We start from the raw sequence: 10,743 nt of genomic DNA, 5'->3' as shown, positions 1-10,743 counted from the left end.
TGTAATGGAATGTTCTTCCTTGTCTATACAGGTCTCTGAGTTCAGTGCTGAATACCAGTGCTAGAAAGAGGATTTTGGCTGGTATCATCACAGGGGATTGATTATTAATGTTACCACTTTTTACCTAGTCAGGCAGAAATACACAGCAAACGGGTTGTAAACACGGCTACATTGATAGCAGTGGTGAGGAAAAGATTCCTCCTTTGGCGACTCGGAGCCCAGCTTGCAAGCTTTGGTGTGGACAGGACCTAGCGTTCACCGAGACTCACGTTTGTCTGGTAGGGACATGATTTCACACCAAGAATACCCGTCAGCAGTCTTAGAGACTTCTTGGCCAATACTCTAGCTGTCTAGGAGCTTTCTAAGAGAGCCACTCTTTATCTACGTCAGCTCTCCCAAAAGTAATTTAACAAATGGAAGTAACTTGGGAAAACTCCTCCTGAGTTGGACATTTCTGCATTTCTGAATATATATTTTTTCTGAATTCTTAATATATCTTGTCACAGCTTAATTCCCTGTTTACAAGAGAAACTGCTTCTTCGTGGAGGGGGAAATGCTCAAAATTCATTAACCCTCCCTTCCCCCCTCCCAAACACTTCCAAATAGGAAGAGGAAACAAATGATGGGCTGACAATATGACTGCTTACCCATGCAGCACAATCTCCATGGAAACAGACTGTCCTAGAATAGCTCAATCACATGAGGGTTACATGACGTGAATAAAGTAACCAGAAAACTGGAAAATATCTTAGAACTGGAGACACTTGCACTTAATTCATTATCCCCCAGGTCTTCAGAGAGTAGCTAGTAAACAAAGCTAGTATTGAAACCAGTTTAGTAAATGCATATCATAATTTGTAAGTGATATGATAGTGGAAAATTAATATGATCCTCTCTTAAGGGCGGTTGTTGTTTCCAGTTTGGGTGACATTTAGATGAATTCTGGATAATTTTCCACATGACCTCCTGCTTTTTGAAACTGGTACCAGTGGTTTGCAGCATTGCCTTAGTGTCAGCCCTTTGTGTCAGCAGGCACTGACTACTTCACACTTCTCAGGACATTTTGGATATTCTAAAGTGTAAATGCACTAGTTGAAGTAGGAACTGCCTGTGCATAGAAGGAATTGCAAAACTACCTTCAGAATGTCTCCTTCTAGTTAATTATGTACTCATAGGGCAAGGAGATTCATTGAGTGTAACCATATTCAATAGAAAAAATATTTCACTGATGATTAGTTTTCTGTCTGTAAAGTAAGGTTTTTTTAAACGTGAGTATTGTGACAGAGTCATTGAGAAACCTGTTATGCAAATTGGATATAAACAAGTAAATATTCTACCAACTCACCATAAAGTAAATTACAGCTAGGTAGAAAAAAAAATCATTAGTCATTAGCTGCAGGTCACTGCAGCATTAGAACACTGTAGGCCTTTCAACACTGCAAGGATACTGTAATTTCTATGGGCAGTCAGAGAACATTGATTACCCCTTTTTTGTTTGTCCAAGCCCAGATAACATTATTTGTCACAGCTTCCACTTCTGAGGTGAAGTTTTGTAATAAGCTTTTTTGTCTGGTGTTTGAATGAAGACCATAAAGTTGTTATGCATTTATATTGGCACATTTGCTGTCTTGGTGCCTCTAATAGGAAACAGCATGATTTCCATCATCTGCCTCCTGGCAATGGGCTTTGGTCATTACTCAGTGAAAGGGGGATTGGACATCAGTTTGAAGGTGGCGATCCTCAAGATTTAACTTTGATCATTACACAACTGTAATGCACAGGAAGAAAACCTGTGGTTCTCAGCTGTAAGAGATTTTGTATTGGTTATGACTGATCATGTTCAATACAACAACATTGCACTGTTACTTCAAACCGTTTTCAACTCTCATTGAGCTTTTTGATGTTTTCATTAAATGCATTTCTAATCTGTGAAATATGGGTGATGATTTAGGGTTGTTTGTCTAACTTACGAAAGAGCTCCCAGTAGTTTCTTTGCTTCTCACTTTGTATCTTAAAATGCGTCATGTGAGCTAATATGACCAATGGTATTGCCTGTTTTTATGGGGCTTTTCTTCCATATGGTCGTACCGTAGAAATGAAGTCTTACTCTGAATGTTTTCATGCAAACGAAGGTTAACAGCATCAGGTTTCATATCTGGTTCATGTAGTGTTTACTTCAGACTGCCCTTACAGGGCAGCTCTCACTGAGGCAGACTGTTCATTTAAAGGTTATATTTTTAACAATCTCCTTTGCCCTGCTTTGCTTCATAAAGGCAAATACCATAACTTAGGTCTTTTTAAAGCACCTAACCTGTGTTCTTCCTAAAATTAAGTTGGGATTCGCCCAGGCTTTTGGTCCTGATGGTCAAGTGGGATGTATTGTGTTCCTAGAGAGTTTACCATTGTTCGCTGTCCGGATTGGGAAAAGTGATGCTCTGTTTTTTGTTGTTTGTTTCCTTTGAATGGCTTTAGACTTGCTAAGAAGCACAATGAGTTATTCATTTTTGATTAGTTGATTGATTACACTGCATGAGCTCCCCATTGTCACAGAATATGGGATTCCTCTGTCCAACCATTCCCATTTGCAAATGCAATCTAATACCTGAGCTTTGGAAGAGGTTGAAAGGAGAGTATATTATAACTGCCTATTGACTGTGTATGAAAACAACATTTTTCTTTAAAAAAGAGTAAAGCACAATGTTTATTTTTCTGGGACTGCTCTATCCTTCAGGAGAAAAAAAAGTGGCTTTGACTCTGCCTTTATCCAGTAAAAGCAGCAAGGCAGAGAAAGTCTAATTCTGCTCCAACTTAAACTTGCATCAGGCCCAGTGCAATTTACACATGCTTTAAGCACCTCAGTATGAACAACAAGGTACTGTAGATAAGTGTTACTATCCAACAGGATACGTAATTTTTTCTGGTTGTGTTTTAGGATATTTACAGGGGTAGTGTATGGAAATGTTTTCAATCTGTGCACACAGAGAAATGAGTCAGTTTGCATTCAGAGTACAACAGGCAAAAGCAGCTCCTTGGGAGGGCAGCAAAGGCAAATAGGGGTAGGCTGTGCCAGCTGCAAAACCAGCTCAAAAAAACAGTAAACATGGGCTTTGCTTCCAGTTGCTGTGAAGTCCTCCAAAGTGAACTGTAGCTAAACAAACAAATATTTTTGTTGTCTCAGACAGAAAAATGAAAACCTACCCAGCCATTGGTTTCTTCCTCCTCTTCGTGATCAGCTATGGCTCTTCTGAAAACTCGAGTACGTCCAGAGGGTGTGGACTGGATCTTCTCCCTCAGTATGTGTACCTGTGTGACCTGGATGCCATTTGGGGAATAGTTGTGGAGGCCGTTGCAGGGGCAGGCGTGCTGACCACGTTACTGCTGATGCTGATTTTGCTGGTGAGGCTGCCCTTCATCAAAGACAAAGAGAAGAAGACCCCCCTGGGAATGCACTTCCTCTTCCTTTTTGGGACTCTCGGACTGTTTGGGCTGACGTTTGCTTTCATCATCCAGGAAGATGAAACGGTGTGCTCCACCCGAAGGTTTCTGTGGGGAGTTATCTTTGCTTTGTGCTTCTCATGCTTGCTCGCTCAAGCCTGGAGACTTCGCAGATTAGTTCGACATGGGAAGAGTCCATCTGGCTGGCATCTAGCTGGTGTGGCCATCTGCCTGATGCTCGTTCAGGTCATTATTGCAACCGAGTGGTTAATACTGACAATTGTCAGAGATAACAAGTTGGCCTGCAGCTACGAACCCATGGATTTTGCTATGGCTTTGATTTACGTTATGTTCCTGATGGTGTTTACCATGGGATTTTCTCTTTTCACACTCTGTGGAAAGTTTAAGAAATGGAAGAAAAACGGAGTATGCCTCATTATAACACTTTTTTTTTCCATTCTGATTTGGGTAGCGTGGATGACTATGTACCTCTTTGGTAATGCTGAGCTAAAGAGAAGAGACAAATGGAGTGATCCCACTCTTGCTATTGCACTGGTGTCCAGTGGTTGGGTGTTTGTTATTTTTCATGCCATCCCAGAGGTCCACTGTACCATCCTTCCATCACAGCAGGAAAACACACCCAATTATTTTGATACTTCACAGCCAAGGATGCGTGAAACTGCTTTTGAGGAAGATATACAGCTTCCTCGGAGCTACATGGAAAATAAAGCCTTTTCAATGGATGAACATAATGCAGGTAAGAATTTACTGTAGAGGATCATATTTTTCTGTAGTAGCCAAGGAAATAATCTATATGAGACATCTTTCAGGTGTTCAAAAGAAGAGTCATTATGAATGCTGTACTATGCACACTGCATATTGTTCCTTTTAACAATTTTCACCTAGTGGGAGGAAAAGTGAAAAAAATGCAATACAGAAAATATATATGTTTGTTTAAAATAATTCCTCTGCATTCTTATGTTGTTCTTTCATTGCAAAATTGAACAATTTCAAATGCAAAGCCAGCACGGAAAGCAAAAAATAATCACTGTGGAAAAAACACCCTCCTTTTTAAAAAGAGTTTACATGACATTTTTTGTCATCAGTTAACAACATTTAATATGAGATATTTTCCAAAACTCCAAGAAAAAAAATAAGTGCTCTATGTTACGAAATGTTCAGCCTCTTGAGCCACAAAATAATTACTATTAATTCTATTCTCATTAAAATGGGATTTAGTGCCACTTTGTGACACTGGGGGGGGGAAATGCTAAGTGGCACGTAGACAAGTTCAAAGACAGTCTTTGTTCCGAAACCTTTAACAACTGAACAGAGTATGCACAGACAGAGGTTTCAAGGTAATGGTTGATTTCCTCGTCCAGGCCATCCAGTGACATAGAACAATGTGAGATGACACATAAAAATTTGCACTGAAAATGTTTTGGGGTGATTACTGAAAGGGCCAGCAATGACTGGTTGCTTAAGAGATCCAAACCATTGCTGAATGTTTAATACACATCAGAAAATACACAGGGATGCTTATGTGACCAGTGATGGGAAGCAGGAGCTCGATGGTGTTCCATAGTGCAGGCTGCAGTCTGGTGCTGTCCCACAGTTGGACAAAGGATTTTGTTACTGTTCTCACTGCTTTTTATTCACTCTAACTGAGAAGAGGACATTGGAATCCCAGCCAATACTTGTCCCATTGCTTTGGCAGCCCCCAGGAGAAGGCTTGGGGCACATTGTCCAGACACTTCACCTTCTATTCATCTTCATATACCTTTGGTCTATATCCAGAGGAAGCATCAAACGCAGAGGAAATCAGATGTGGAGGAAAACAGCACTCTTCTTTGGCACAACATTAGGTCAGGAAGGCGTTTTTCCTCTAAGTGTTTTAGCAGAACTTTAAAGGTCTCCTCCTAGTATGGAAGCTTTGAACAGAAAGGAATTCTGTAAGTATATACCAAGGGCAGTCGTAAACCAAAATAATTTCCATGGATAAAAGAATGGATGTTTATTACTAACGTTCCAGTGCAGGAGAGGCAGCCTTTTTTTTCTAATGTTCTCCATCCCTCATTAAATTAATTTCATAGTCAGGTAGCTGCAGTGGCTTCAGTGGAGCTATTTCTGACTGAGGCAGATCTAAGAACAAAATCTGATCTATCACTCTGTATTATTCTCATTCATGCATACATTTTAAAAAAGAGCTGGAAGCTCCTTTTGATCTAATCATTTAGTGATTAAGTTTTAACTTATATTAAGTTGATTAAGCATGATAGCTACAAAATCATTATAGTGTCTATTATAGTGCCATTTATGTTTTTAAATCTCTCTGAATCTTATGCAGTACAATACAGAATAGATTTCCTTATCTGATACCCTTATTAATATTTATCGTAGTAAATGCATGTCATTCCTGTTCCTGTGGCATTTGGGAGAAGGATTTGTACATTTTTAAAAAATCAAAACAGATTGATTATTCCTTTGGAGCGGTTCTTTAAATACAGATGTATGACAATGGGGTTTGGAAACAAAACTTACTAGGTATGGTAGAGACTTAAAGTAAATACAGTTAATAATATTCAAGTCACATATGATGGATGCTGAAGTGTTAATTTAAGCCAGATCGCTGTTCTGATGGTTGTCAGTGGGTAAGCACTGGCTCTCTGCAGGTATGTAGAGAATGTTCTCTTCTTTTATTCATTTAATTAACCACCGTTCAAGAATTCACCATTAAGAGTTTAGAAATTAAAGGAAGGGTGCTTTCTTCAATTACAATTAAGAATGATGTTTAAGAATATAAGATCTACTAGTTGTAAAATTTTGGAAGACATGATAACCAAAAAACACCCCTCAGTTCCCTGACTGTAGCATTTGTTTTAGTAAGTAGTTAGCTGTAAATAGAAAACGTGCTTGCATAAGCATATTTTCCATTAATTCTTGCTAGTTGCATTAATACTTATATATTCTATAATACATTAATATTTCCAATTAATATAGCATTTAGTAATTTTGCTCTTTTTTCTTTCTTTTTCTAAAAAAGATTTTAAGCAGCATTTTAAGAATCTGAACAGCCTTTAAAGTATAGGTTCAAACAAGCATATGTTCTCCTAGTTTCCCTCTGTCTTAGCAAAATGTAGGTCTAAGTTGTACGTAACAAGAACTGATCTATTCCAAGAATATCATTAAGCAGTAATAAAGCAAAACTATTTTAAAGTCCCTTATTTAAATATCATTTAAACAACGTTCTAATCTGGGATTTTAATATTCATATGATGAGTAGGTTGAAATATCTATTTGAAAGACTTATTTTCATACCCATGTCTTGTAAAAAAGTTAGTGAAGTATTTAGAAACCCTGGAAAAAGGCAGCTTAAATCAGTTCTCAGTGTTCTCTGGAAGTGCAACGCACACTGCTAGGGCAACTTCGGTAAGGCAAAGAGAATTTGTCTTATACATGAAAAATCTACATGAAATGTGGAGTGCTACAGCTGTCAAGACACCCAAGCCTAAGCAGCTCTGGTACTCACTGAATTTCATGTAATAACTGTTACTACTACAAGTCACCTTCGGAGCCAATGCCTGAAACCAAACTTCCCAAATATAAAAATGGGTGTTAAAAGGAGACTTTGACATGACATTTCCTCAGATCTTCTTTACGCTATATTTTTTAACCTACACGTGCTCTACACAAGGAGATTTTTATAATAGTAATTAAAAAAGTACAAAGAAAAATGTTAAAACCGGTATAAAAAACCCCAACAAAAAACCCACCAAAATGTTGTCCACAAGTTTTGTCTCTGATTCTTAGGTTAAAAGAATTTTAGCCTTACTGCAATAATGGGGAAAGAAAATTTAGTAATATAAAATTGAATTTACTTTCTCTTTAAGATATCTTTGAAATAACCGTGGAAATTTTGTGTAAATATTTTGTGTAAATATTTTAATGATAGTTTGCATTACAAAGAGGTATTTTTTTTAATGTATGCTAGCAAATACCAGTGCAATCATTTATTTAACACACAATAAGAAGTGAAACTACACAGAAAGGATACTACTGACCCTGAGATGCTTAAATGTAAACCAAAAAATCCATAGTTTTCATCTTTTTTTTCCCAGTGTTCTGCAAAAATATCTAATCTTAAAATATAAAGCAAGTCAGGGTCTGTGTGTATTTGAAGTCAAAACTGAGCGTTTGCAGAGCTGGACTTCTAAATTTTTGTGCTAAATCAATAGTGTTCTTCATCTCTGCGCACAGCTCCCCAGGAGAGGAGTAGCAGTGGGCAGAGAACAGCCTCTGGAGGTCGGATACACTGAAATCTTGTTCCTCACGGTGCAACTGTATTAAATCCTGGCTTCAGGAAAGTCTGTGCTGAATTTCCTGTAAACATCAGCTCATTCACCATTTCAGCCAGAGAATGGAGAGTTATAATTTGAATTAAATCTAAGAGAAATTCTTGCCCCAGGTGCCTGAACCAGGCGCGTTTCTATTTACCAGCTCACAGAGGAGTATTGCCCGTTGTAACCGCGCAAGTGGCAAGGATAAGTGAGCTCCGTTCCCTGGCCACATCTGAACTCCGTGAAGCCGTTATTCACTCCTGAAGTAAAAACAGAGTTTGTATGTGCCAGTCCCCTGCCTGGTTTAGAGATAAAGAAGCATATCCCTAACTATGCACGGGTCTCAGTCAGAGTATACATCTTGAACCCAAACTTAGCTAAAGTTGATGCAGAGGCTGATGTATTTCTGGTATAAACATTCAGAAGCATGATCAGTATCTTCTCTTTTGCTTCAGTCATTTGCCATGTTTAAGCTATTCGAAAGCAATATTTACTTCATATTTCTAGTTTCTCAGAGTAAATATAATCTGAAACATCTGGAAAATCCTCATACGCTAGTCATGCTGAAGTAATGCTCAGGGGGTTGTGAGCATGCTTACTGGCTCGAGCAATGTTTTGGATCCCTGTCCTCTGAGTTTGCTATGTAATAGCATTTTACTTAACCCCACAGTCTCCAGACCAACACAGTAAGCACTTTGCAAAATACAGTGTACAAGATACATCAGAAGTTCAGCGATTGAAGACATTTAACTCCTGTTGAAGCGAGACTAAGCAAACTAAAAATTTGGTTCCCGTATTTTTTTTCCCATTCCATAGCAAACAGTTTATTTTATGTAAAACTGATTCTTCCGAGATCCATCCTCAATTCCGTAAGAAAAACCACTGTTCAGAAGCAGTGTGAAAACTGATAGGGCAGCACAAAAGTTAAAATCAATAGCAAAGTTCTCAATAACTAAACTAATTTTCTGTGATTGCAAAGGAGGTGTGCAGCACCGTGTTCCTAAGAATGATCTCTCTTTTCTAAACACAGCACTAAGAACGGCAGGATTTCGAAACGGCAGTTTGGGAAGCCGACCTAATGCTCCTTTTAGAAGCAATGTTTATCAGCCAACTGAGATGGCAGTTGTGCTAAATGGTGGGACTGTAAGTATCAAAATGTGATGATTTAAGAAATCTTTGATATGCACTGACATGTACAGCCACTGCTAATGGAAAAATCTGCTTTTAGCTTATTCACAGCAGGGGGGAGAGCTATAAATGAAAATTTGGGCAGCAAGTATGCATGTAATGCTTCCCTTACCACTAGAAAAGATGCAATTAAAAAGTGTTTTGCATTTCTTTACTTGGCCATTCACATTTTGCAGTGTAGCTTGAGTGAACCAATTATTTGGTGAGACTACATATTCAATGGCCCTTTCAAGTTAAATTTGTGCTAAGGTATTTTACATAACTATTAAGTGATACAATTTCTAAACTGATTTTTTTTTCAAGATGATGTGAGTCACACAAATGTTTACAGGCTAGTATATTAAATAAGAATCATTGTTGCAGAATAGTGGTGGTCTCCTTTTTCTTGCAAAATGCATGTAATTCTTTGTAAGTAAGTTGCAGATATGTATGTCTCTGGGAAACAGATTCATCAAAGAGGAATATAGAATATTTTCCTATTAATAGGATTGATTTTTCTTTCTTAGATAATATTTTGGTGTGCCATTCTTTGATAGACCTGCTTTCTGCAGCCTGGCTGTTGTAAGAATGGCTTAGTGACCTTATGCCAAACAGGCTTTCCAGATATTTTTCACATGATGTGTAATTTGCACTTGAAGACATTTCATACAGCAGGCATACTGCTGAAAAAGAAGAATTCTCATCCCCACATTTTTCATGCATACCTACATGCTTCTTAAAATTCTACCCATGAGCCAGTTTATACTCATGTGAGTTGGGTTTTCTTTACTTTGAATCATGAGCTGATTCCATAACTCAACCTTTACATTTAAAACAAAATAACATGAGCTGATTGCAGGTCTCTTTCTGTTTTTAAATAAGTAACATTTTGGTTGATTCTGTTGAACAAGAGGGACTAGATAAAAGGATTCTCCTGTTGGGGTAAGACAGTGGGAAACATATCAACATGAATAAAATCCAAAAGGCTTGCGCTTTGCTGTCAGTGATGAACAGCATCCTCCTGATGTTTGGATTCACCTGTGCCTGATGATTGGACCCATCTACGCCTACGTTTTCTGATACCAGAATACGCAGCTCAGAGAAAAGGCAGTTTCTGGATGAGCAGCTAGAGATTTTGGGTTGGCTGGGGTTTTGTTTGTTTTGTTTTGCTTTTGTTTGAGATGGATACAAAGCTTAATGGAGAACATCAGAGAGTAAATGAGAGATTAATGTGTATATGCAGCCATGGATTTTAGAGAGGTAAATGTACCGTAGGGTGGAAGATGAGCTTCTTTGTATCACTTTGCTTTGGAACCAGCATCAGGAAAGCTGTCATGTAAACATCGCATGATAACACTGATTTTTGAACAGACTAGATGTCTCAGTTACAGGTTTATTATCCTTATTTGCAGATACCAACTGCTCCGCCAAGTTACACTGGACGACATCTCTGGTGAAAGGCTGTAGGCTGTAGAGAATAAGAATCCTTGTTGCAGATGTTGTTCCCTGGCAATGTGTCTTTGAGGGAGGAATCCATGACAGTACCAGAACAAAGCAACAAAACATCCAGGAGCTTTCGAAATCCTACAGAGGATTTTGTCTAAATGTGAACACCATTGAAATGATAATTGCAAAAACAAAATTGTAAAACTGATGCTGAATCTAATTTAAAATAGAAGTACGCAGATCCTAAATTGAAAGAGGGGGACGTATTCTGAAATGTAAGATACTCTCTTGTCTGTAACTAGTGTGCAAGGCAAGCCTAACCAGGCTTGCTGGTTGCCAGTTTCTTGCAAAATACCCT

The 10,743-nt window shown here is 38.3% G+C and overlaps 1 protein-coding gene across 1 annotated transcript; it reads left to right on the top strand.

Annotated features, from left to right (window-relative positions):
• The first annotated feature begins 3,186 nt into the window (after positions 1-3,186).
• Positions 3,187-10,396, top strand: GPRC5B (G protein-coupled receptor, class C, group 5, member B). Its single transcript, XM_009876410.1, has 3 exons — positions 3,187-4,192; positions 8,803-8,915; positions 10,352-10,396. The coding sequence occupies exons 1-3, from the start codon at positions 3,187-3,189 to the stop codon at positions 10,394-10,396; spliced, it is 1,164 nt and encodes a 387-aa protein (XP_009874712.1).
• Positions 10,397-10,743: the final 347 nt, after the last annotated feature.

The sequence above is a fragment of the Apaloderma vittatum genome, unplaced genomic scaffold (genome assembly GCF_000703405.1).
Source record: "Apaloderma vittatum isolate BGI_N311 unplaced genomic scaffold, ASM70340v1 scaffold17689, whole genome shotgun sequence".
Classification (NCBI taxonomy): Eukaryota; Metazoa; Chordata; class Aves; order Trogoniformes; family Trogonidae; genus Apaloderma; species Apaloderma vittatum.
Note: the sequence above shows the minus strand (reverse complement) of the source record. Positions and strands in the feature narration are given on the sequence as shown.